Source organism: Oncorhynchus kisutch, linkage group LG27 (genome assembly GCF_002021735.2).
Source record: "Oncorhynchus kisutch isolate 150728-3 linkage group LG27, Okis_V2, whole genome shotgun sequence".
NCBI lineage: Eukaryota > Metazoa > Chordata > Actinopteri > Salmoniformes > Salmonidae > Oncorhynchus > Oncorhynchus kisutch.
This window is the reverse complement of record NC_034200.2, coordinates 6,938,293-6,965,600: the sequence shown is the minus strand read 5'-3', so window position 1 is coordinate 6,965,600 and position 27,308 is coordinate 6,938,293. Positions and strand designations below refer to the sequence as shown.

Genomic DNA, 27,308 nt, shown 5'->3' with positions numbered 1-27,308 from the left:
AACATAAAGAATGATAGAGGCTTCTAGTTTCCAAAATTATGTTTTAGCATGGGCAGTGCCAATGAGGGCTTTCACCTTAGTTAATGTTGTCAGCTCGGTGGGACTTGCAACTTCATTGGCTGAACTATCCTGGTGACCCTGTTGGAGTCATGTCCAACCAGGTAATCAGGAAGGATCCGCCAATCGTGAAGAAGAAAATTGACTACTTCAAAATGTAGATATCCTCAATAGTCTAACACATGCTGTCACAAACGCTATAAAGGCACCTCTATCTATCTCTATGTAGGAAACGGCACAGGCTCGTTCACGCAAACGATTTCGATGCTATCCGGGATCCTTAGCAGCTGATACAAAGTAACAACATTTTTACTACAGTTTGCGCTGGAATTAGTTCGAGGGTGGGGTAAGAATTTATCGAGACTATCGGGTTGTTGTCGTATTTTCTAGTTTTATTTCACGGGGAAATGAAATACTTCTTGTTGACTTAGTCAGGTCAGGTGTTACAGCCTATGTGGACCAGGCAAATGACTGTTGCTAGGTTGGTTGGGTCGCCATAAAAACGTTAAATTGTAATGATCCCAGTCATTTTAACTTGAAATAACTTTTCGAAAATTCTACCGACATGTATTTGATGTACTTTAATGAAATGCTTTACAAACATATACCTTGTAGCCTTCAAACTTAAATTCATACCTCAATGCAATATTTGCTCAAAATAAGCTGTTGACAGTAATTCAAGTCACATGGATGTTATCTGTTGTCAAACTAAGATTTTGAATATCCATCTCTCACCAAGACATCAAAGTGTAAACGTTAACAGACACCCACTTGTACCTATTTCTCTACACATTTCTCGCCAATACTGAAATTAACACCTGCCATTCACACTCGGGACTATTCCCTGTTAGGGAGTGAAAAGGTTCTAAACCTCAGTGGCTGTGTTTAAAACTACATTACATTAGAAAGACAGATCATCATGGACCCTGTTAGATCTGACAGGTGTCACTATCACCTCTCAGATAGAAACTAAACATGGGACACTGTTGAGCAAGCTACCTATATGGTGTGTGTGGGGGGGTCACACTCCAACACTCAGAAATAATTTACAGATAGCCAGGGGCACACACCAAGCCAGCCCAGCCATTAGTGAGGCTGTATTCTGTATTTTTCAGTTTGTCCATGCAGAACCCCTGATGGGAGTATGTCACATGATTATAAGTAGGCCTAGCTAAGTGTGCTGGAGCTCACACACTCTCTCTCACACACACACCACTCACATCATTTTTCTCCAACCCAAGGATTTAGACTCTTGCCATGAGAATTCACCTCCACAGGTCACAAACTCATGCATAGAGCGAGAGAGCAAAAGGGAGAAAAATATACTTTAGCTATTTCCTGTTAATGAGTAAACAGTGTGTCAAGGCCCCTACCCTGTGGACATCATGAAGGGAGCATGTTGAACATTTGCTAGTGGCAGTGTACTGATTAATGTTTTACAGGCAGTCAGTGTTGTAGTGGAGTATAAATGCCATTTACGCACCTTTTTTATTTTGCATTACATTCGTTGACAGATTTTTTTCTGGGAGAATGCATTGAAAGTAGAGAAAGCGTTAATCTATTGACACTGCGTTCACCTGCCGGGATACTTGGCTGACCTGTATTTCACGCTCCACACCCCCTCTCCCCTCCTCCCCTTTCCTCCCAGGTCAGTATGGGGAAGTGTAAAACTTACATTCCTAAATGGCACCCTATTCCCTATGTGGTGCATTACTTGTATGGGCCCTGATCAAAAGTAGTGCACCATGTAGGGAATAGGGTGCCTCTTCTTGACTCTGTGTACTGTAGGAGGAAGCTGTGTCTTGTCTGTTGTGTACTTAACAGGTGAGCCATAGACTGTAGCGACAGAAGGGTGTGTGAACTGTGTCTTTATAGTACCCAGCTGTGTGAACTAAGCCACACACATTCACACACACACATGCAGCCGGTGGGTTACTTTCCTCTGTGGCACACACTCCTGTCTGTATGTTTCGGCCAGCCTTGGTGTCACTGGTGTGTGTGTGTGTGTGTGTGTGTCCACCCACCCACCCAGTAGAGAGAGATCTTTGAGCAACAGTGGTTGGACATATAAGACCAAACTTGCTCTGAGGCCCATACATACACTGATGGTGTACTGACATCAGATGGCCGCCTCGCTTCGCGTTCCTAGGAAACTATGCAGTTTTTTATTTTTTTATTTTACGTGTTATTTCTTACATTAGTACCCCAGGTCATCTTAGGTTTCATTATGTACAGTCGAGAAGAACTACTGAATATAAGAGCAGCGTCAACTCACCATCAGTACGACCAAGAATATGACTTTCGTGAAAGCGGATCCTGTGTTCTGCCTTTCACCTAGGACAACGGAATGGATCCCAGCCGGCGACCCCAAAAAACGACTTCGTAAAAGAGGGAAACGTAGCGGTCTTCTGGTCAGACTCCGGAGACGGGCACATCGTGCACCACTCCCCAGTATACTTCTCGCCAATGTCCAGTCTCTTGACAACAAGGTTGATGAAATCCGAGCAAGGGTAACATTCCAGAGGGACATCAGAGACTGTAATGTTCTTGCTTCACGGAAACATGGCTCACTGGAGAGACGCTATCGGAGTCGCATCGCGCCGACAGAAACAAACATCTTTCTGGTAAGAAGAGGGGCGGGGGCGTATGCCTTATGGCTAACGAGACGTGGTGTGGTCACAAAAGCATACAGGAACTCAAGTCCTTCTGTTCACCTGATTTAGAATTCCTCACAATCAAATGTCGACCGCATTATCTACCAAGGGAATTCTCTTTGATTATAATCACAGCCATATATATTCCCCCCCAAGCAGACACATCGATGGCTCTGAACGAACTTTATTTGACTCTTTGCAAACTGGAATCCATACATCCTGAGGCTGCATTCATTGTAGCTGGGGATCTGAAAACAAGACTCTCTAAATTGTATCAGCATATCGATCGCGCAACCAGGGCTGGAAAAACCTTGGATCATTGCTATTCTAACTTCCGCAACGCATATAAGGCCCTGCCCCGCTCTCCTTTCGGAAAAGCTGACCACGACTCCATTTTGTTGATCCCTGCCTACAGACAGAAACTTAAACAAGAAGCTCCCATGCTGAGGTCTGTTCAACGCTGGTCCGACCAATCTGATTCCACACTCCAAGACTGCTTCCATCACGTGGACTGGGATATGTTTCGTATTGCATCAGACAACAACATTGACGAATACGCTGATTCGGTGTGCGAGTTCATTAGAACGTGCGTTGAAGATGTCGTTCCCATAGCAACGATTAAAACATTCCCAAACCAGAAACCGTGGATTGATGGCAGCATTCGCGTGAAACTGAAAGCGCGAACCACTGCTTTTAATCAGGGCAAGGTGACCGGAAACATGACCGAATACAAACAGTGTAGCTATTCCCTCCGCAAGGCAATCAAACAAGCTAAGCGTCAGTATAGAGACAAAGTAGAATCTCAATTCAACGGCTCAGACACAAGAGGTATGTGGCAGGGTCTACAGTCAATCACGGATTACAAAAAGAAAACCAGCCCCTTCACGGACCAGGATGTCTTGCTCCCAGGCAGACAAAATAACTTTTTTGCACGCTTTGAGGACAATACAGTGCCACTGACACGGCCTGCAACCAAAACATGCGGACTCTCCTTCACTGCAGCCGAGGTGAGTAAAACATTTAAACGTGTTAACCCTCGCAAGGCTTTAGGCCCAGACGGCATCCCCAGCCGCGCCCTCAGAGCATGCGCAGACCAACTGGCTGGTGTGTTTACGGACATATTCAATCAATCCCTATCCCAGTCTGCTGTTCCCACATGCTTCAAGAGGGCCACCATTGTTCCTGTTCCCAAGAAAGCTAAGGTAACTGAGCTAAACGACTACCGCCCCGTAGCACTCACTTCCGTCATCATGAAGTGCTTTGAGAGACTAGTCAAGGACCATATCACCTCCACCCTACCTGACACCCTAGACCCACTCCAATTTGCTTACCGCCCAAATAGGTCCACAGACGATGCACACTGCCCTAACCCATCTGGACAAGAGGAATACCTATGTGAGAATGCTGTTCATCGACTGCAGCTCGGCATTTAACACCATAGTGCCCTCCAAGCTTGTCATCAAGCTCGAGACCCTGGGTCTCGACCCCGCCGTGTGCAACTGGGTACTGGACTTCCTGACGGGCTGCCCCCAGGTGGTGAGGGTAGGCAACAACATCTCCACCCCGCTGATCCGAGGTCAGTACAGGTGCATCAAAGCTGGGACCGAGAGACTGAAACACAGCTTCTATCTCAAGGCCATCAGACTGTTAAACAGCCACCACTAACATTGAGTGGCTGCTGCCAACACACTGACTCAACTCCAGCCACTTTATTAATGGGAATTGATGGGAAATGATGGGAAATATATCACTAGCCACTTTAAACAATGCTACCTAATATAATGTTTACATACCCTACATTATTCATCTCATATGTATACGTATATACTGTACTCTATCATCTACTGCATCTTTATGTAATACATGTATCACTAGCCACTTTAACTATGCCACTTTGTTTACATACTCATCTCATATGTGTATATACTGTACTCGATACCATCTACTGTATCTTGCCTATGCCGCTCTGTACCATCACTCATTCATATATCTTTATGTACATATTCTTTATCCCCCTACACTTGTGTGTATAAGACAGTAGTTTCGGAATTGTTAGTTAGATTACTTGTTGGTTATTACTGCATTGTCGGAACTAGAAGCACAAGCATTTCGCTACACTCGCATTAACATCTGCTAACCATGTGTATGTGACAAATAAAATTTGATTTGACATTTTACATGGGACATAACCCTTTCTCCATCCTTTTTAGCATGACATATGCTTATGAATGTTTTTTTAAATTAAAATATTTATGCCTTTATAGGATCTATGAAGGCTTCATGAAGTTGAAGCACATTTTATTTCAATGCAATTTAGTTGATGGGGTCAGTTCACAACTGTGACCGTTAGGTCTATGCTATGATACTAATGAACATCAATCAAGTTCGTAGGAGCATGTCAAATTGGGTCTCAAATTAAAGCTAAGAGACTATTAGAAAACTTAGAAAACATCTACAGTACCAGGAAAAAGTCTACAGTACCAGAAAGTCTTTTAGAAATGCATCAAAACACAATGATGTTGAAGACTCCTGACAAGTTATATTAACACTTTTTAATATTTAGTTTTGGAGAAAATGTTTGCCTCTTGTAAGTTTAAGAAATATTGCCTTGTGCCTCGAAATTCCGTTACCAAAAAACACATCTTAAAGATATTTGTTTATTTCTCTCCCTCATGAAGAGGGAGGATAATGAACATACACAGAAGTAACAAGTAAAGATAGACCTATCAATTAGTGTTTTTACTGATATCAATTTTATGTATTAATTAAGTGATTAAAACTCGAAATTCCGTTACCAAATCAGTAACGGGATTTCTAAAAAATCGCTAGCGGATTTTCTGCAATTGAATTTGTTACAATGGGAAATCATAGTTGTCACAAACCACAGTTGGGTTCACACATTTGGATAGCACAGAAGAGTACAATAAAGAAAAGTAGAGTATAGTTCAGTACAGTAGAGCACACTGAGCTGAATTCACTAATGTATTGTGCTCTACTTTACTGAACTCTACTGTTCTGTACTGTGCTCTACTGTGCTGTACTTTGATGTCCAAACTTGCAGTGGTGGAAAAAGTACCCAATTATCATACTTGAGTATAAGTAAATATACATTCATAGAAAATGAAAAATAAAATTTCCTTAGTAAAATATATAGTAAAAAGTATAAATCATTTCAAATTCCTTACATAAAATAAACCAGATGGCACCATTTTCTTGTTTTTTAGCCAGGGGTACACTCCAACACTCAGACATAATTCACAAACGAAGCATGTGTGTTTAGTGAGTCCGCCAGATCAGAGGCAGTAGAGATAACCAGGGATGTTCTCTTGATAAGTCTGTGAATTGGACAATTTTCCTGTCCTGCTAAGCTTTCAAAATGTAACGAGTACTTTGGTTGTCAGGGAAATGTATATCATTTTCTTTAGGAATATAGTGAAGTAAAAGTTACCCCCAAAAACTACTTAAGTAGTACTTTAAAGTATTTTTACTTAAGTAAACTTGCAAACTTGTGAAACATAGATGACTAGGATTACTTCAGATTTGATTACCCCAATTCTGTTACTGGGTGTAAATCCTCTTCACTTACTGTAGTTCAATAACCAAAAAAGATTTTGTATCATGCCATAGCTGATACCCCATTCTTTCTGCAGACATCGTGGAATAATAGCTCTTACAGTTGACCATGGCAGAAGTTTGATGAACTGTCTTGTTGGAAAGGTTGCATCCTATGACGGTGCCAAGTCACTGTGCTCTTCAGTATTGGCAATTCTACTGCCAATGTTTGTCTATGGAGATTGCATGGCAGTGTGCCCTATTTATTTATTTATTTATTATACACCTGCCAGCAATGGGTGTGGCTGAAATGGCCGAATCCACTAATTTGAAGGGGTGTCCACAATTGTTTTGTGTATATCTCATCTAAAATCAGTTTAAACATCTAAAATTATAGTAGGCCACAACAAACAAAACGCTGTCTTTACATGAAACCAAACTTCCAGTACCGTATGCGGTATTGTGACCTGGCCAGGTTATTTCTCATTAGCTTTACAAATTAGCAATTAAATAACAAAACACAATGTAATACAAATGCAATCTCTCTCCTCCCTCCATCCATCCAGCAATCCTGTATACAGGTTCCGTCCCCAGGCTCCCATGGCCTCCCCATGGCCTTGGTCCCATCATCCTGACCTTTAACCCCCACATACTGTAACACATGGATGACCTGGATGCTGTCAGAGGACTTTCTCCTCGACCCCCTCCTCCTGAGGACTCTGTGTCCTTTTCCTCGTCCAGCACCGACATCATCAACTTAGACGGTACAGGATCAGGGAGTCAGCTACGCTACAGTAGTTGCAGTAGTTAGTCCTGTATGTGTTATTGTACCTGCCTTATGTTTGTTGTGTGTTATTGTAACACTTTGTTTTGTGTGTGTCTAGATGTCCATTAAGCTGTGTGTGTGTGTGTTTAGATGGCCACTACAGTGCCCTGCTAGCGGAGTTGGAGGCTGATGCTCAGGACCTAGAGGGAGAGTCCTGGAGTGTCTCTGTGGACCAGCAGTACATAAAGAGGCTACACAAAGACGCTATAAAGAGACAAGATGTCATCTATGGTAAGACTATAACTGGGGTAGCTGATCTTATCATTAAAGAACTGATTTGGGTGATGATGATAACCATTGCTACAATTATGTTGATGACTTTATAACAGTAATAATGATGATGATGGTACTGACTTTATAACTAATAATTATGATGCTGTATTTGTGTGTGTGTGTGTCAGAGTTGATCCAGACTGAGGTGTACCACATGCAGACCTTAAAGCTGCTGCTGAGTGTGTACCAGTATGAGCTGAGACGCAACCTACAGATGGAGGAGACTAGGCTGGACAGGATGTTCCCTCAGGTAACACACGGAGAGATGGGGAGAGAGTGCGAGAGATCGGAGACAGAACCTTCAGATGAAGGAGCATAAGCTGGACTGGATGTTCCCTCCGGTGACTTCATCTCCTGCTTAAAACCAATAGGTGTGTATTACATGTACAGTAATCATTTCCTTTACTCTTCCATCAGATGGACAGCCTGCTGCACATCCACCAACACTTCCTGTGGTGTCTTAGAGACTGCCGCGACGGACAGAATCACTACACAGTCACACAGCTGGGAGCTATACTCATCAACCAGGTAGGAACCATTACACCCTTACACAGACGGGTAGGAACCATTACACAGTCGCACAGTTGGGAGACATACTCATCAACCATGTATGAACCATTACACTGTTACACAAACAGGTAGCAACCATTAATTACACAGACAGGTAGGAACCATTACACAGTCACACAGACTAGGGGAAAACGACTACCACCTCTCATTTAAGCCATGGAAGTTGAAGGCCGACCCCGGTACTACAGGCATTGTTAGCAAAAAACATGATCCCCAATATTAGGGAATGGATAAAATGGCAATCTTCGTGAAAATATTGAAGACAATCAAAGTACCAATAATTGCTTCTAATACACCAGATGTTTATCTTCGAACCGATTATTTTAAAATCGCACACAGAATAAGTTATTTTTGTTGATTTTGTTAATTTTGTTGCTAATGGCAGCCTGCAGTACCCAGATCCGCCTTCATCTTGAGTTAATGAATGTGAAAAGGCAGCACTGAGCTAGCCTGCAACTTCACTTCCTGGAGTAGCTCAAACTGCGCATGTTGTCTCCAACATGACACCATCTTAACCGACTTAATTTGGCTTCAATGCGCTATTGAGTCTTCACATAGGAATGGTTTCACGTGACCGATGGCTTGGTCCATTCATATATACAGTCATTGAAACAGACATGTAGGAACCATTACACTGTAACACAAACAGGTAGGAGCCATTACTCTGTAACACAAACAGGTAGGAGCCATTACTCTGTCACACAGCTGGGAGATATACGGATCAACTAGATAGCCCCCCTCTCTCTTTGATTCTGAGAAAGCATTCTCAAGAAATCATGACTCTCTCTGTACTATCCCTTTGTCATATATTGAGTCATACCTGATGCTTGTTGTTTACCTGATCATTATCATGATGATGTGGTGGTGTAGTTTTCAGGTGAGATGGGAGAGAGGATGAAGGAGAGCTATGGAGACTGCTGCAGTCACCACACAGATGCTGTCAGCTTCTACAAAGAACAACTACAGAACAACAAGAAGTTCCAGAACTTGATTACGAAAATCGGTCGGTTGTCCATCGTGCGGCAGTTAGGAGTCCCAGAATGTATTCTGTTGGTGACTCAGCGGCTCGCAAAGTACCCCTTTCTGGTCGAACGCATTCTACAGAACACTGATGGTAACTAACAGACTCCGTTAGGTAACTGAATGCCTTTAAGGTGGGCTCAGCTGGACAAGGATGCATATCTCTTTGCACTATCAGCTCCCAGGCCCAGCATGCTTGATAACTGCGCTGTTCACAAATTACATTTGATTTTATTCCTGAATTGACTGAATTTAATTGGAATGAACCCAAACCCAATCCTCTACTCTCATCCCATCTTCTCCCATCAGCTGACAGTGAGGAGCACGATGCCCTGGCCCATGCCCTGGTTCTGATCAGAGAGACCATCTCTGCTGTGGACTCTCAGGTCCATGACTATGAGAGGGCCTCTTGGTTGAGAGACATAGGCAGCAGTTTGGAACCTCATTCCTGTGGCAGGCTGAAGGATGGAAGGGTGTTCAAGAGAGAGGACCTGGCAGTGGGGTCCAGAAACCTGCTCCATGAGGGGACTGTCAACTGGCAGGCAGCCAACAGGTGGCTGAAAGGTGATTTAAAAAGAAATAGTCAAATCCAAAATTATTGGCATCCTTGATAAAGATCAGCAAAAAGACTATATCAAATAAATAATACACATACTGAGCTATATTGTATGCAAAAACAATTTTTTTCTCTCAAAAAGATTGGGGTCAAAATTATTGGCACCCCTCTTTTCGGAATCTTTCCAGATCCTTGATATCCTTCATCTGCGCTTGTGGACTGCCCAAACACAGGTTTTCACCGTGGTTCAAGTCCGGAGACTGAGATGGCCAATGCAAAATGTTGATTTTGTGGTCAATTAACCACTTATTTAGGGTTATTGTCTTGCTGGAAGATCTGCTTTCGGCCAAGTTTCAGCCTCCTGACAGAAGCCACCAGGCTAAAATGGCTAAAATGACCTGGTACTGGGTAAAGTTCATGAGTTGACCTTAAAGATATTCTCAGGTATTTTTGTATGCTTTTTAGCCAGTAGTTCTGAAAGTAGCGTCCACGAGCCAAAAGTGTACAGTTACAGTGAAGTATTGGGACAGTGACACATTTGTTGTTTTGGCTCTGTACAGTCGTGGCCAAAAGTTTTGAGAATGACACAAATATGAATTTTCAGTCTGCTGCCTCAGTTTGTATGATGGCAATTTGCATATACTCCAGAATGTTATGAAGAGTGATCAGATGAATTGCAGTTAATTGCAATGTCCCTATTTGCCATGCAAATGAACTGAATCCCCCAAAAACATTTCCACTGCATTTCAGCCCTGCCACAAAAAGACCAGCTGACATCATGTCAGTGATTCTCTCGTTAACACGGGTGTGAGTGTTGACGAGGACAAGGCTGGAGATCACTCGGTCATGCTGATTGAGTTCGAATAACAGACTGGAAGCTTCAAAAGGAGGGTGGTGCTTGGAATTATTGTTCTTCCTCTGTCAACCATGGTTACCTGCAAGGAAACACGTGCCATCATTGCTTTGCACAAAAAAGGGCTTCACAGGCAAGGATATTGCTGCCAGTAAGATTGCATCTAAATCAACCATTTATCGGATCGCCAATAACTTAAAGGAGAGCGATTCAATTGTGGTGAAGAAGGCTTCAGGGCGCCCAAGAAAGTCCAGCAAGCGCCAGGACCGTCTCCTAAAGTTGATTCAGCTGCGGGATCGGGGCACCACCAGTACAGAGCTTGCTCAGGAATGGCAGCAGGCAGGTGTGAGTGCATCTGCACGCACAGTGAGGCGAAGACTTTTGGAGGATGGCCTGGTGTCAAGAAGGGCAGCAAAGATGCCACTTCTCTCCAGGTAAAACATCAGGGACAGACTGATATTCTGCAAAAGGTACAGGGATTGGACTGCTGAGGACTTTGGTAAAGTCATTTTCTCTGAATCCCCTTTCTGATTGTTTGGGGCATCCAGAAAAAAGCTTGTCCGGAGAAGACAAGGTGAGAGCTACCATCAGTCCTGTGTCATGCCAACAGTAAAGCATCCTGAGACATTCATGTGTGGGTTTGCGTCTCAGCCAAGGGAGTGGGCTCACTGACAATTTTGCCTAAGAACACAGCCATGAATAAAGAATGGTAGCAACACATCCTCCGAGAGCAACTTCTCCCAACCATCCAGGAACAGTTTGGTGACAAACTATGCCTTTTCCAGCATGGTGGAGCACCTTGCAATAAGGCAAAAGTGGTAACTAAGTGGCTCGGGGAACAAAACATCGATATTTTGGGTCCATGGCCAGGAAACTCCCCAGACCTTAATCCCTTTGAGAACTTGTGGTCAATCCTCAAGAGGCGGGTGGACAAACAAAAACCCATAAATTCTGACAAACTCCAAGCATTGATTATGCATGAATGGGCTGCCATCAGTGTGTGGCCCAGAGGTCTTGAAAAAGAAAGGTCAACACTGCAAATATTGACTATTTGCCTCAACTTCATGTAATTGTCAATAAAGGCCGTTGACACTTATGAAATGCTTGTAATTATACTTCAGTATTCCATAGTAACATCTGAAAAAAATATCTAAAGACACTGAAGCAGCAAAATTTGTGGAAATTAATATTTGTGTGATTCTCAAAACATTTGGCCACGACTGTACTCTAGCATTTTGGATTTGAAATGACACAATGAAAACGAGGTTGAAGTGCAGACTGTCAGCTTTAATTTGAGGGTATCTTCATCCATATCGGGTGAACCCTTTAGAAATTACAGCACTTGTTGGACATAATTCCCCCATTTTAGGGGACTAAAAGTATTGGGACATATTCACGTATGTGTATTAAAGTAGTAAAACGTTAAGCATTTAGTCCCATATTCAAAGCACGCAATCACTACATCTAGCTTGTGGCTACAAATTTGTTGGATGCATTTGCTGTTTGTTTTGGTTGTGTTTCTGTTGTGTTTGTTTTGTGCCCAATATAAATGAATGATTCATAATGTATTGTCATTTTGGAGTCACTTTTATTGTAAATAAAAATAGAATAGGTTTCTAAACACTCCTACATTAGTGCGGGGACTCCCGTGATTACGGATCATCTTAAATGAAGTGTGAATAATGATGAGTGACAAAGTTACAGACGCACAAATATCATACCCCCTCAAAAGCATGTCTTGGGGGTTTGATATTTGTGCGTCTAACTTTCTCGCTCATCATTATTCACAATTCATTCAGGATTATCCATAATCATGGTAGCATCCACATTAATGTAGATGTGTTTAGAAACTATTCTTATTTACAAAAAGGTGACTCCAAAATGACACTACATTATGAATCATTCCTTTCTATTGTGCATAATCTGAAACACAACCAAAACAAACAGCAAATGCATCCATCAAATGTGTAGAGTCACAAGCTTGATCTAGTCATTGTGTGCTATGAAAATGGGACCAAATACTAAACTTTTTATTACTTTAATACACAGGAATTTGTCCCAATACTTTTGGTCCACTAAAATGGGGGGACTATTTACAAAAAGTGCTGTAATTTCTAAACCGTTGACCCCATATGGATTCAAATCCCCTCAAATTAAAACTGACAGTCTACACTTTAACCCCATAGTCATTGTATAATTTCAAAGTGCTGGAGTACAGAGCTAAAACAACAACAAATGTGTCACTGTCCCAGTACTTTTGAAGCTCACTCTATGTGCACCAAGTCATTGCTCTCGCTCTGTGTGTGCATCTTGCTAGCTGTCACTCAAATAGCGAGGGGCTGAAGCTCATTGGCTGAAACTCGAATTGCTAAGGGCATTGGCCAGTGTGGGGTTTATTTATGCTCATGCATCCTTATTTTGACGCCAAACCCACCATTGGTGTGCGTGGCCAAAGATATCAATTTTCATGTCATCAGAACATAACACTGGTTCCAATCCAAGTTCCAATGCCATTTGGCATCCAAGTGCCAACTCCAGGCGTTTAGATTTGTTGGATGACATGAAATTAGAGCTCTTTGGCCAAGCACACGGTGGAGGAGCAGCTGTACAGTGAACAGGAGGAGGCCAGGCTAAACCAGTCTCAGAGACTTCCAAGGTAAAAGACGCTACCCATACCAGCTCTACCCGAGCGCTTCAAAATGTCCTCAATAACAGCTGCCTGCAACTCCCATTGTCAGGTCATATGGAATATATGTGTGTGTATCTGTAGGTCTGTTTTTTTTCTGACCATAGCATCTGTGTGTGTCTCCAGGGAGTCTATGTATGAAGGATGCCCAGATCATGCAGAGCCTGACAGAGAAGCTGCGTATGTTTGCTGACATGGCGGAGGCTGTAACAGGGCTGGAAGATGTAGCTAATCACTCTCGTCTGCTGCTCCGCAGTGACGACTTAGACCCCCAGCAGGGGGAGACACTGCTCAAGGGGGCCATCACTGAGGGTAAGTTTGTATGACAAATCCACCCCTAGACCTTATGCAATTGTGGAGATCTGAGAGGATTTCATAGGTTAAAGCAATATTGCAATAGCTCCACCGTCACCTCTGATAGGCTGGCCTTGGTACTCCTGCTAGGTCTGATAGGATCTGATAGGATCTGATAATATGGAACTTAACCCCTTTCTTTAGTAAATCTGATATACAGTTTCTGATATACAGTTGAAGTCAGAAGTTTACATACACCTTAAGCCAAATACATTTACACTCAGTTTTTCACAATTCCTGACATTTAATCCTAGTAAAAATTCCCTGTTTTATGTCAGTTAAGATCACCAATTTATTTAAAGAATGTGAAATGTCAGAATAATAGTAGAGAATGATTGATTTATTTCTTTCATCACATTCCCAGTGGGTCAGAAGTTTACATATACTCAATTAGTGTTTGGTAGCATTGCCTTTAAATTGTGATAAACGTTTCGGGTAGCCTTCCATAAGCTTCCCACAATAAGTTGGGTGAAGGTTGGCCCATTCCTCCTGACAAAGCTGGTGTAACTGAGTCAGGTTTGTAGGCCTCCTTGATCGCACACGCTTTTTCAGTTCTGCCCACAACTTTTCTATGGGATTGAGGTCAGGGCTTTGTGATGGCCACTCCAATACCTTGATTGTGTTTTCCTTAAGCCATTTTGCCACAACTTTGGAAGTGTGCTTGGGGTCATTGTCCATTTGGAAGACCCATTTGCGACCAAGCTTTAATTTGACTGATGTCTTGAGATGTTGCTTCAATATATCCACATACATTTTCATCCTCATGATGCCATCTATTTTGTGAAGTGCACCAGTCCCTCCTGCAGCAAAGCAACCCACAACATAATGCTGCCACCCCCGTGCTTCACGGTTGGGATGGTGTTTTACGGCTTGCAAGCCTCCCTTTTTCCTCCAAACACAACGATGGTGATTATGGCCAAACAGTTCTATTTTTGTTTCATCAGATGAGAGGACATTTCTCCAAAAAGTACGATCTTTGTCCCCATGTGCAGCTGCAAACCGTAGTCTGGCATTTTTATGGCGTTTTTGGAGCAGTGGCTTCTTCTTTGCTGAGCGGCCTTTCAGGTTGTATCGATCGGACTCGTTTTACTGTGGATATAGACCATTTTGTACCGGTTTCCTCCAGCATCTTCACAAGGTTCTTTGCGGTTGTTCTGGGATTGATTTGCACTTTTCTCACCAAAGTACATTCATCTCAAGGAGACAGAGCGTGTCTCCTTCCTGAGCGGTATGACGGCTGCATGGTCCCATGGTGTTTACACTTGCGTACTATTGTTTGTACAGATGAACGTGGTACCTTCAAGCGTTTGGAAATTGCTCCCAAGGATGAACTAGACTTGTGGAGGTCTACAATGTCTTTTCGGAGGTCTTGGCTGATTTCTTTTGATTTTCCCTTTTGATTTTTACATCCACAGGTACACCTCCAATTGACTGAAATGATGTCAATTAGCCTATCAAAAGCTTCTAAAGGCATGACATAATTTTCTGGAATTTTCCTAGCTGTTTAAAGGAACTGTCAACTTTGTATGTAAACTTCTGACCCACTGGAATTATAAGTGAAATAATCTGTCTGTAAACAATTGTTGGAAAAATTACCTGTGTCATGCACAAAGTAAATGTCCTAACTGACTTGCCAAAACTATAGATTGTTAACAAGAAATGTGTGGAGTGGTTGAAAAACGAGATTTAATGACTCTCACCTAAGTGTATGTAAACTTCCAACTTGAATTGTGAATACTTATTGACCCACCATGAGAATCCAATGTCAGCTTATCAGTCAGATAATCAGCTTTTAGTTTATTCTTCTTCTCTCATCAGTGGAGAATCTGCAGAGCCTTCTCCTGTCCGGTGTGACTCTGAGAGACCCCTACCCCCCTCCAGAGGTCTTCCTGGGATCACTGGGATACAGTTTGAGACCCGAAGATCTACGGCTCCTTCAAGGGGGGCTAGGCCTTGGGGGGCTGCGGAACCTAGCCGCACTCAGGAGAGCCGAAACCTTAGGGGGCTATGTCTGCAATCCCATTCCCCCTGTGAAGAGTAAGTCTACTGCTCAGTCTACAACTCATATAGATGGACTATGGTTGCTGGATTTACCCCTACTCCTCTCTGATTCAGAGGGGTTGGGTTAAATGCAGAAGACACATTTCAGTTGAATGCATTCAGTTGTACAACTCACTAGGTATGCCCCTTCCCTTTCCCTTATTATACCACTGTTCGTATTAATATCTGGTCATACTGTATCATTCCTCTTATCTCACAAATCCAGTGTTTTCTTTGGAACACAGTTGAACGTTATATGTTCAACATTTGCTGTGCATGTTTTCCAGATGGTAATATACAGGCGGGAGAACAGCCAGGCAGTGTGGCGGTACAACCTCTAGACAGAGGTCAGCATTCAAACTCTGGCCCCCAGCTACAGGACCTTGACCAGTCAGAGAGTCTGGAAATGTCGGTGAGTGACTGGCTGTCCCATTCTCTCCCTTTCACTTCCAAGTGGGCACTTGTTCCCTCCTACAAGTGTGCTATTGTTCTCTCCTCAGGGAGGGAGGTATTGACTGGTTTAGTTCGTCTGATTCATGGCATTGTGATTACAGGCTGATGAGTCACCTGCACCAGCATCATACTGGACTTCTCCATGCCCAAATCCATCCTTTCCTGAAGCTGAGGTAAGTGTTGCTAGATGACTCTGAAGTCTGAACATATCTTGATGTTTAGGTTCAAGAATATCTGCAGTCACACTTTTTTTTTTTATTGTGCTAACCTGTTGGAGCCAGTTTTTGTATTTTATTAGTTATGCAAATATTTGTCTATTAGATAATATTTATATTTAAGGATCATTTAATTTATTTACAGTGCTGTGAAAAAGTATTTACCCCCTTTCTGATTTTCTCTATTTTTGTATATTTTTGACACTGAATGTTTTCAGATCAAATCAGGATCAAATTAAATAAAGGTAACCTGGAATGCCCTGTTTAGTTTTCGAGAGCCATAACAACGTTCCACTTTTGACACATCTGTCCATAGAACATTCTTGACAATCATCCAGGTGCTTTTTGAGTCGACTTTTTAGACGACATGGGTCCCGTTATGTCTGACGAAAACCAAACACTGCATTCCACAGTAAGAACCTCCATACCAACGGTCAAGCATGGCGGTGGTAGTGTGATGCTTTGGGGATGCTTTGCCTCCTCGGGACCTGGACGACTTGCCATCATTGAAAGAACCATGATTTCTGCTCTGTATTATAAATTTTTCCAATTTTGATCTTGTCTCAATCGCTGCAACTCCCCAACGGGCTTGGGAGGCAAAGGTCGAGTTATGTGTCCTCCGAAACATGACCCGCCACACTTCGCTTCTTAACAGCACCATTGTGTCGGAGGATACACCGTTCAACTGACGACTGAAGTCAGCCTGCAGGCGTCCGGCCCGCCACATAGTCACTAGAGCTAAACCCTCCCCTAACCCAGACGACGCTGGGCCAACTGTGCGTAGCCCTATGGGACTCCCGATCACGGCAGGTTGTGACACCTCCTGGGATCGAACCCGGGTCTGTAGTGACACCTTAGACCGCTGCGCCACTCGGGAGGCCTGTATTAGAGAATTCTAAAGGAGAATGTCAGGCTATCCATCCGTGAGCTGAAGCTGGGTCATGGAGCAAGACAATGATCCAAAACACAGAAGCAACTCTACATCAGAATGGCTGAAAATCTACAAATGTAAAGTTTTGGAATGGCCTAGTCCAAGTCCAGACCTAAACATGATTTGAAATGTTGTGGCAGAACCTGAAATGAGCAGTTCATGCATGAAAACCCACAAATATTTCTAAGTTAAAGTAAGAAGAGGGGGCCGAAATTCCTCCACAGCGATGTATGATCAACAACTCTACGAAGTGTTTGGTTGCAGTCATTGCAGCTAAAGATGACACAACCAGTTAAAGGGCCATTTCTTTTTTTACACAGGGGCATTGGGTATTGTATAACTTTATCAAAATGTTGTGTTATTTGTTCACTCAGGTTCCCGTTATCCAACATCCAGGTTTTGGTCAAAGATCTGATAACATTCGGTGTTAACAAAAAAGAAGAGAAAATCAGAAAGGGGGCATATTATTTTTCACGGCACTCTGTGGTTTATGCATTCATTTGGTTATGCTCTATAATTGGAATTCTAATGGGCCAATTACTCCCTCTATCCTCAAGTAGTTGTAAGTATGGGTGGGCCCGCCCGCCCAGATATCCACATATTGGGTATATAGAAACAGGAAGTGAGGCCTACACGTTATGGCAAATGTTTTACCTTGATCTAATTTGTATACCTGGAATACTGGAACCTTTTGTTTACCTTGCAGTTATTTGTTTGGATTCTTGTGTGCATCTCAAATCTTGCAATTGGTTTTCCCACGGCTATTCGAAAGCTGCTACACAACCTTATTTCTCTCTCTCTCCCCAGTTCTTTGACAGAGTGCTGCTGCTCTCACAGAAACTCTACAGTCTGCTGGTAAGACATACTGTATCTATTCTTTACATTCTACAGACAGTTGCTACGATTGACCGGTCTTCTCTTACTATTAGATAGGTTTTAACTGTGTCCCCTGACCGTCCCCTGGTCTGAAGTTTGTCCTCTGCCTCCTGGTGTAAAGTTTGTTCCCTGCCCGTCCCCGTAGGCCATCGTGTCCCAGCAGGACAGCCACATTGAGTTGCAGCGTGCCTCGCTGTCAGAGCGTGAGCATCCGGGCCGTCCTCGTGGAAATGTGCTCCTGGAGCAGGAGAAACAACGTAACATGGAGAAACAGAGAGAGGAGATGGCCAACTTCCACAAGCTGCAGACACAGCACAGACTAGAACAGGTATTGAACTAGAACACCGTTTATTACAATTATAGAAACAGAGAGAGGAGATGGCCAACTTCCACAAGCTGCAGACACAGCACAGACTAGAACAGGTATTGAACTAGAACACCGTTTATTACATTATAGAAACAGAGAGAGGAGATGGCCAGCTTCCACAAACTGCAGACAGCACAGACTAGAACACCGTTTATTACATTATAGAAACAGAGAGAGGAGATGGCCAACTTCCACAAGCTGCAGACAGCACAGACTAGAACACCGTTTATTACATTATAGAAACAGAGAGAGGAGATGGCCAACTTCCACAAGCTGCAGACAGCACAGACTAGAACACCGTTTATTACATTATAGAAACAGAGAGAGGAGATGGCCAACTTCCACAAGCTGCAGACAGCACAGACTAGAACACCGTTTATTACATTATAGAAACAGAGAGAGGAGATGGCCAACTTCCACAAGCTGCAGACACAGCACAGACTAGAACAGGTATTGAACTAGAACACCGTTTATTACAATTATAGAAACAGAGAGAGGAGATGGCCAACTTCCACAAGCTGCAGACAGCACAGACTAGAACACCGTTTATTACATTATAGAAACAGAGAGAGGAGATGGCCAACTTCCACAAACTGCAGACAGCACAGACTAGAACACCGTTTATTACATTATAGAAACAGAGAGAGGAGATGGCCAACTTCCACAAGCTGCAGACAGCACAGACTAGAACACCGTTTATTACATTATAGAAACAGAGAGAGGAGATGGCCAACTTCCACAAGCTGCAGACAGCACAGACTAGAACACCGTTTATTACATTATAGAAACAGAGAGAGGAGATGGCCAACTTCCACAAGCTGCAGACAGCACAGACTAGAACACCGTTTATTACATTATAGAAACAGAGAGAGGAGATGGCCAACTTCCACAAACTGCAGACAGCACAGACTAGAACACCGTTTATTACATTATAGAAACAGAGAGAGGAGATGGCCAACTTCCACAAGCTGCAGACAGCACAGACTAGAACACCGTTTATTACATTATAGAAACAGAGAGAGATGGCCAACTTCCACAAACTGCAGACAGCACAGACTAGAACACCGTTTATTACATTATAGAAACAGAGAGAGGAGATGGCCAACTTCCACAAGCTGCAGACAGCACAGACTAGAACACTGTTTATTACAATTATAGAAACAGAGAGAGGAGATGGCCAACTTCCACAAGCTGCAGACACAGCACAGACTAGAACAGGTATTGAACTAGAACACCGTTTATTACATTATAGAAACAGAGAGAGGAGATGGCCAACTTCCACAAGCTGCAGACAGCACAGACTAGAACACCGTTTATTACATTATAGAAACAGAGAGAGGAGATGGCCAACTTCCACAAGCTGCAGACAGCACAGACTAGAACACCGTTTATTACATTATAGAAACAGAGAGAGGAGATGGCCAACTTCCACAAGCTGCAGACAGCACAGACTAGAACACGTTTATTACATTATAGAAACAGAGAGAGGAGATGGCCAACTTCCACAAACTGCAGACACAGCACAGACTAGAACACCGTTTATTACATTATAGAAACAGAGAGAGGAGATGGCCAACTTCCACAAGCTGCAGACAGCACAGACTAGAACACCGTTTATTACATTATAGAAACAGAGAGAGGAGATGGCCAACTTCCACAAACTGCAGACAGCACAGACTAGAACACCGTTTATTACATTATAGAAACAGAGAGAGGAGATGGCCAACTTCCACAAGCTGCAGACACAGCACAGACTAGAACACTGTTTATTACAATTATAGAAACAGAGAGAGGAGATGGCCAACTTCCACAAGCTGCAGACAGCACAGACTAGAACACCGTTTATTACATTATAGAAACAGAGAGAGGAGATGGCCAACTTCCACAAGCTGCAGACAGCACAGACTAGAACACCGTTTATTACATTATAGAAATGGATTGAGGAAATTGCCAACTTCCACAAGCTGTAGACAGCACAGACTAGAACACAGTTTAAACTCCTGAGGTAGAAAATGGTTTATTATGTTAGAGAAATGGAGAGAGACACCATCAGGAACAGACACAATCAGGAACAGGTAGCTAGAATTGAGCTTTAAACTGCAGACACTGTATCAGTTATTACGTCTTTCAGCTTTTACCAAAATATAGCCATGTTGTATATGTATACATACAATCTTGTTATACGGTTACACCTGCTGGATGAATTTCCTGTGTCTTTATTTTTATCTCGATTAATCCTCTATCTATTGTGTTTTATCTATGATATCTATCCCATCTCTCTGCCTCACAGGTGTCAAACTCCTTCCATGGAGGGCAGGGTGTCTGCATGGTTTTTGCTTCTCTTGTACTTGATTGATCACTGATTTACTTAGGAACTTTCCTCGCCTGGTTTTCTAGTTGCTCCAGCAGAAACTCAGGCCTCCATGTAATATGAGTTTGACACCCCTGCTTATCTATTTCACTTTTCTCTCATTGCTATTTGATCCATCTCATTCTCAGGCTCGCTGGGAAGAGGAGCAGGAGTGCCACCAGTTGCAGGCGGAGGTCCTGGAGGCAGAGCTAAGACACAGAGAGGAGGAGTGTAGGAGACTGAAGGAGAAGCTAGCAGAGGAGAGGGGGGAGCTGGAGAGATGGAGAGAAACCTACCAACAGGTTTCTGCTTTGTTTTGTTACATTATACAGTGTTACAATATAACAATGGTGGTCTTACTGTGATAAGAGTGTCTGCTAAATAACCAAAATGTAATATGGTCTATTAAGAGTAAAAAAATAAAATAAAGCACCAATTGCCAATTTTATCCAAGTGAGTGCTGCTGGCATGTTTCCATTGTTCATGTGACTTACCTTACCAACAGGATCTGGAGAGGCTGAGAGAGTCTACAAGGACTGTGGAGAAACAGAAGGAACGCCTGGATTTACAGATGAAGTTGAAGAAGAACAAGACCATTGCCAAACCTGGGAGTTTTAACTTCAACACTCAGCAGGTGAGGAGGTGGTGTGGTCGTTAAGGACTGAGGACCAATAGTGAGAGGGCTGTTAATTATGCATTTATAGATATTGATGTTTAGGTCATCTGGTCATTCTCTTCTTCTCAGGCTGTCCCCCACTCCCAGTCGTTTCGAGGGGACCTCCCACACTCTGCTTCCTTCCGAGGGGACCTCTCCCAGTCGTTCCGAGGGGACCTGATTGGTGGTTGGACCACGGGAGGTGACGTGACCCCCATCATCCCAGCCTCTAAGGTCCACGTCCAACCTAGCCTCTCTCTAGCCACAGCTTTCCTGGAGCCACCCCCAGAGGTGAGACATAGCTAGGATGTAACGTGAGCTAGACTACATGGATGGACAGTATACCAACCACAGTTAGGGTTGACAAATTCCGGCAACTTTCCCCAAATTCTAGAAATAGGAAATATGAGGAGAAGTAGAAGATTTCTGGAATATTTTGGAAAAGTTAACGGTACTTTGCAAACCCTATCCACAGGACTATGTGTTCACCTTCCAGTGTTTTTGTATTCTATTTGTTGTACTGTAGTGTATTGATATTTTGTATGCTGACCTCACAAAATGCATTTCCATGAAAAGTGACAAAGTTCCCTATCAGATGGTACACTCAATACAACACTCTTACGAGTTTGATCCCCGTAGCTGTGTGTTGTAACTCGTTTCCCAGTAGTTCCCAGTATTCATAATCTCGTTCCCGGACACTTCCGCCCAAATGCGAGTCTGGTGGACCAACGTGTCAAACTTGGCCTTCATTAGCCAATACAGAAAGAGCAGGAGAAACTCTCAGAGCATAAGCATTGACTTAATCTACCAACCAATCATCTCCGACAACTAAGGTTGGGTGGTATTCGGAATTTCATAGCGTCATACAGTTTCTGTACCACCCGGAGTATACGGTATTACCGGAAGTGCACACAAGGGACGCCATTTCAAAAAATAACTGTGCGTGATAGCGTGGGGACAAGGTTACAGTATTCCTAACTTTACATTATTATGTTATAGGTACCCCTTCATAGGGAGAGCATCAGCCCTGCGCCCCCTAAAGCGGAGGTTCCCATTCACCTGATCAGCACCACCAACCAGGTGGTCCACAAGCCTGGGGCTGTGCAGCAGCAGATCCCCACCAAGCTGGCTACCCTCAGCAGCAAGGGCAAGGAGAAGAGCAGAAAAAAGGGATCGCACCAGCGCATGCATAGTGCAGGTCAGAACACAGCACTGTAGAATATAACGGAATACTTCATTACAGACATGGTAGAAATGATCACATAAAACTACCCACACTGGATGGTTAGATGCTCCTATAGTTTTTATTAGCAAAAGGCTCTCCATCCTATAGTTTTTATTAAACAAAGGCTCTCCATCGGGCTTAGTGGGAAGGGGAGGACCATCCTCAGTGAATTTTATAAAAATAGTGAAACATAAAAAAAGTGATCATATACTAAATATATTCACATGTCACCAAATAATAGATTAAAACACACTGTTTTGCAATGAAGGTCTACAGTAGCCTCAACAGCACTCTGTAGGGTAGCACCATGGTGTCACCAGGGGACAGCTAGCTTCTGTCCTCGTCTGGGTATACTGACTTCAATACAAAACCAAAGAGGCTCAAGGTTCTCAACAGCCTTCCATAGATTTATACAGCACAGGAGGTTGGTGTCACCTTAATTGGGGAGGTCAAGGGTTCATGGTAATGACTGGAGCATACTTAGTGGAATGGTATCCAATACATTAAACACATCCTTTCCATGTGTTTGATGCCATTCCATTTACTCTGTTCCAGCCATTATTATGAGCCGTCCTCCCCTCAGCAGCCTCCACTGTTACACAGAAATTATGACAACTTCCGGAGGGCTGCATGAACTGACATGTTGTCCACCCGATCAAAGGATCAGAGAGGGAATCTAGTACTGAAAGCATACGCTACAGCTAGCTAAAACTGCAGTGCATAGAATATGGTGAGTTGTTGACTCGGCGAGAGAAAGATGACAATAGTTGATCAGTTTGAACAACTTAATTTCTTTAAAAATGGAGGAGCAAATGGAGCTAGCTAGTTTAGCCTACTCAAACACCCAGCTCAAACAGAGGGATGCTATGTTAGCTAGCTGGCTATGACTGTCCAACACTTGAACTCTTCCAAGTCAAGGTAAGCTTTTGGTTTGACTAATTTATTGCCACCGGGGCCCGCCTTCTAAACTGCTTACTGACTACACTGTACAGCATGATTGTAGTGGGTTTACTAACACATTAGTTCTATTAGCTATGTTGACTAGGACATCACTTTAGCTAATATGGTGAAAACAATGTAGGCTGTATGTATTGGTTATGATATGAAGGTTTAGCTTGGACATTTCCCCCCTGGTCACAGACAGCTGATGTGTTGTGCATTGAAGTCCACAAGCGAAGGGAAAAGGTGAGAGGAAGAGAGTGGGTAGATGTGAGAAGGAATAGAACAAGCTATGAAAGTGAACTGTTTGCGTGTGATCAGGGGTGTATTCATTCTGCCGAAAAATGTTTCTTAAACGGAACCAAACAGGGATAAACATACCTGAATTTGTCCAATAGAAACTCTCGTTTGCAACTGTGCACCTACATTGTAAACGTTCATTCATAGCTAGGTTGAAGCAACCTCATAGGTATAGGGAGAATTCAAGTAGTAGCCTAAATCTATCGATGTTACATTGAACTGGGTGAATGGGATACGAATGACAGTCATTCAATATGCTGTTATAGAAATAAGGCCATGCTCATAAAAAATGGTGTCCTCATCTTAAACAGCACCAACCGCCACTGGTGGGATCATGATGTCAATCACAAGTCAGATCTTTGAGCAAATTATAACATTTACCTCCACTGTTGAGATTTTCTATGTTAGGGAGTGAGTAGTTGTCTTTCTTCCTGCAGCATCTATAGACATGTCTCAGGTGGTGCCGATCAGAGTGACAAGAAAAGAGGGCGGGAGTCTGCGAGGGAAGAGGACTGTGAGTCCTCACAGGAGCTACCAAACAGGTAAGACGAGAACCTCTGGATTTCCAGATACACATTATCAGATTATTACCATGACTGGAGATATGTTTTAACGTCTCAGGATCTAAATTAACATGGCGCACGCATGTACAGACACACGATGAGTAAGTTAACCCTATGTTGCTATCCCTCCTCAGATCGTTTCTTTAGTCCTCCAGAGCCTCTGTCCAATGCCAAGCACTCCCAGACCCTATTGTCTAGCAGCAGCATGAGGATGAACAGCCAGAGCCACTTCCCTCCACCCGAACCTCTCCATCCTCCACCCTTCCCAAAAGACATAGCACGCAAACCAACCAAGGAACGCGTAATCTACCTGTAAGGCCACAGGGTAAGACCAAAACCCTATGCCAGGGGTCTGCAACTGGGTGCCTGTGTGCCAAAACCGGTCCACAAGTGATTTTATTTGGCCCTCAAAAGCAGTCTGTTCTGATCCAAGTAAAGATGTGATTTTTAAAATATTTGGACTGATTAGGCTTTTCTAATTCCTTGTACTTCTTGAGTGCCTGTTGAATTTCCAAAGACATTTATATTGTTCTGATGAGTGTTTCTGTCATGGTTTAAGAGAAAGTGTCTCTAACCACTCACGTCTTTACTTTTAAAGGATTCTTATTCATGTTGAGCAGTGGTGTTAGGAAGCTGTTTATTATTTTAAATTGTTTACAGATCTGAGGTGCCAAGTACGTTTTATTCTCAGAGCATATTAGAAACTACTCTAATCTATATAGTCTACCTGCTGCTTGAAATCAGAATGTCTTAATGAAAATAATGCATTTGTCATAGCTACATTTACTTCCATACATTCTATCTGTTAGAGGGAATAATAACTGTATGGGGTTCTGGTGTATTTTAACACTGAATAATAATGACTACTGGAAAGAAATGATGCCAATTCTGCTGTGGTTTCTGTCATGAGGGAGACAGGAATGGGTGTCATGACTGTTTGTGCACTTGGTGGACTGTTGAATGCAGAAGGCCTGACCACGTGATATCAATGCTCAAAATGGACTGTAGTAAGTCAAGTTTTACCACACAGCTTCCCTGTGTGTGTGAATGTACAGAAATGTTAGGACACTGTGTTCAGTTTGAACTGGAGCAAATCGTTTTTCCTTTTTGCTCATTGTGTAACTGTAACAAGGTTATGTTCTGGGAACCAAGGTAACTTGTAAATAATGTTTTAATAATGAAACTTTTTGAATTATGTTTTAATATGGGGGAGGTTGTTTGGAAGGATTTGTGAATGATGTTGCTCACAGTTTCCAGTGAACACATACATATAATTAGAACACGTTATACAGTGCCTTCAGAATGTATTCATACCCCTTGACTTATTCCATATTTTGTTGGGTTACAGCCTGAATTCAATGAGTGAAAACATGTATAAAAAATAAAAAAAAGTTTTGCAAATGTATTACAGAAATCAAATTTACATCCCCTTTGCTATGACACTCCAAATCGAGCTCAGGTGCAACCAATGTTCTTTAATTATCCTTGATGTCAGGAATCCTTTGTTAAATTGTTTGGACACGAATTTGAAAGAAACACACCTGTCTATATAAGGTCCACAGTTGACAGTGGATGTCAGAGCAGAAACTATACTATGAAGTCCAAGGAACTGTCCTTAGAGCTGAGATAAAATTGTGATGAGGTGTATATACCTGGGGAAGGGTATAAAACTATTTCTAGATTGTTGAAAATTTCCAAGAGCACCGTGGTCTCTATCATTGGGAAATTGAAAAAATATTGAACTACCCAGACTCTGCCTAGTTGGCCTTCCGTCCAAACTGAACAAGAAGGCCCTTGGTCAGGGAGGCAATGACCACTCTGGCAGAACTCCTTGACTGAGATGGGAGAACCTGCCAGGACAACATTCTCTACAACACTTCACCAATCTGGGCTTTATGGGAGGATGGCCAGACGGAAGACACTTCTGAGAAAAAGGCACATGACAGCACACCTGGAGTTTAGAAAAAAGGCATGTGAAAGACTGAGATCATAAGGCAAAGGTTTGTGGTCTGAATGCAAAGCACTGAGAAAACCAGGCACAGCTCACCACCTGTCGTGAAGCATGCTGGTGGCAGCATCATGCTATGAGGATGCTTGTCAGTGGCAGGAACTGGGAGAGTGGTAAGGATAGAGGAAACATTGAATGGAGCCAAATACAGGCAAATCCTTGATGAGAACCTGCTTCAGAGTGCAAATGACCTTAGACTGGGGGGGCGTGAAGATTTACGTTCCAACAGGACATAAGCATACAGCCAAAGAAACACTGGAATGGCTTCGGAACAATCATGTAAAAGTCCTTGAGTGGCCCAGCCAAAGCCCAGACTTGAATACCATTGAAAATCTATGGAAAGACTTAAAGATTGCTGTTCACCACCGCTCCCCATCTAGCTTAACAGAGTTTGAGAAAACCTGAATGGAAGAAAATCCCCAAATCCAGATGTACAAAGCTCATACAGACATACCCAAGATAACTCAAATCTGTAATCACCGCCAAAGGTGCTTCTACAAAGTATTGACTCGGGTGTGAAAACGTATGTAAATTAGATTTCTGTATTTAATTTTGAATGCAAAAATGTCTACACATGTTTACACGGTCATTATGGCGTATTGCATGTAGAGGGGCGGAAAGTATTTCATCCATTTAGAATTATGCCTGTAACAACAAAATGTGTAATAAGTCAAGGGGTATGAATACTTTCTGAAGACACTGAAGATCTATGGTCTGACTATTCTGTTGTAATATCATTGTTCTGCTGAACTGTTGTTCTTCCCATCCACAGCTGATAGAAATAATAAAAAGAAAGAACCATGATGTAGCCAGCCTTGCCCGTCCAGTCAATGTCATCTCCGAATTATTCCCCTCCTACCCTTTCCAGTCTAAAACAGAAATAATGATTTTATTTGGATGCCAATTGCGACAGCTAGTCTTACTGGGGTCCAAGACAGTACAGACACAATACTTTACAATTTACATTTAAAAACATTAACATGTT

The 27,308-nt window shown here is 42.8% G+C and overlaps 1 protein-coding gene across 2 annotated transcripts; it reads left to right on the top strand.

Moving 5' to 3' along the window:
• Positions 1-273: 273 nt before the first annotated feature.
• On the top strand, positions 274-27,131 carry LOC109871950 (rho guanine nucleotide exchange factor 18). Of its 2 annotated transcripts, none has more exons than XM_020462992.2 (19): positions 274-403; positions 6,830-7,027; positions 7,180-7,320; positions 7,491-7,612; positions 7,780-7,890; positions 8,803-9,046; positions 9,262-9,516; positions 13,174-13,359; positions 15,220-15,438; positions 15,729-15,853; positions 15,996-16,067; positions 17,848-17,895; positions 18,062-18,244; positions 20,783-20,935; positions 21,139-21,267; positions 21,379-21,579; positions 22,288-22,486; positions 24,190-24,294; positions 24,450-27,131. In XM_020462992.2, exons 2-19 carry the CDS (start codon positions 6,925-6,927, stop codon positions 24,629-24,631), a joined length of 2,778 nt encoding a protein of 925 aa, XP_020318581.1. In that variant the 5' UTR covers positions 274-403; positions 6,830-6,924; the 3' UTR covers positions 24,632-27,131. The 2 variants fall into 2 exon arrangements, with proteins under 2 accessions (XP_020318581.1, XP_020318582.1); XM_020462993.2 differs by having other exon boundaries at positions 282-354.
• Positions 27,132-27,308: the final 177 nt, after the last annotated feature.

Bases quoted from the DNA above. Each gene is read 5' to 3' on its own strand.
- LOC109871950 (XM_020462992.2), top strand. From the start codon at position 6,925: ATGGATGACCTGGATGCTGTCAGAGGACTTTCTCCTCGACCCCCTCCT. The intron at 7,613-7,779 runs GTAACACACGGA...CTCTTCCATCAG, and splicing joins TGGACAGGATGTTCCCTCAG to ATGGACAGCCTGCTGCACAT. The intron at 20,936-21,138 runs GTTTCTGCTTTG...CCTTACCAACAG, and splicing joins GGAGAGAAACCTACCAACAG to GATCTGGAGAGGCTGAGAGA.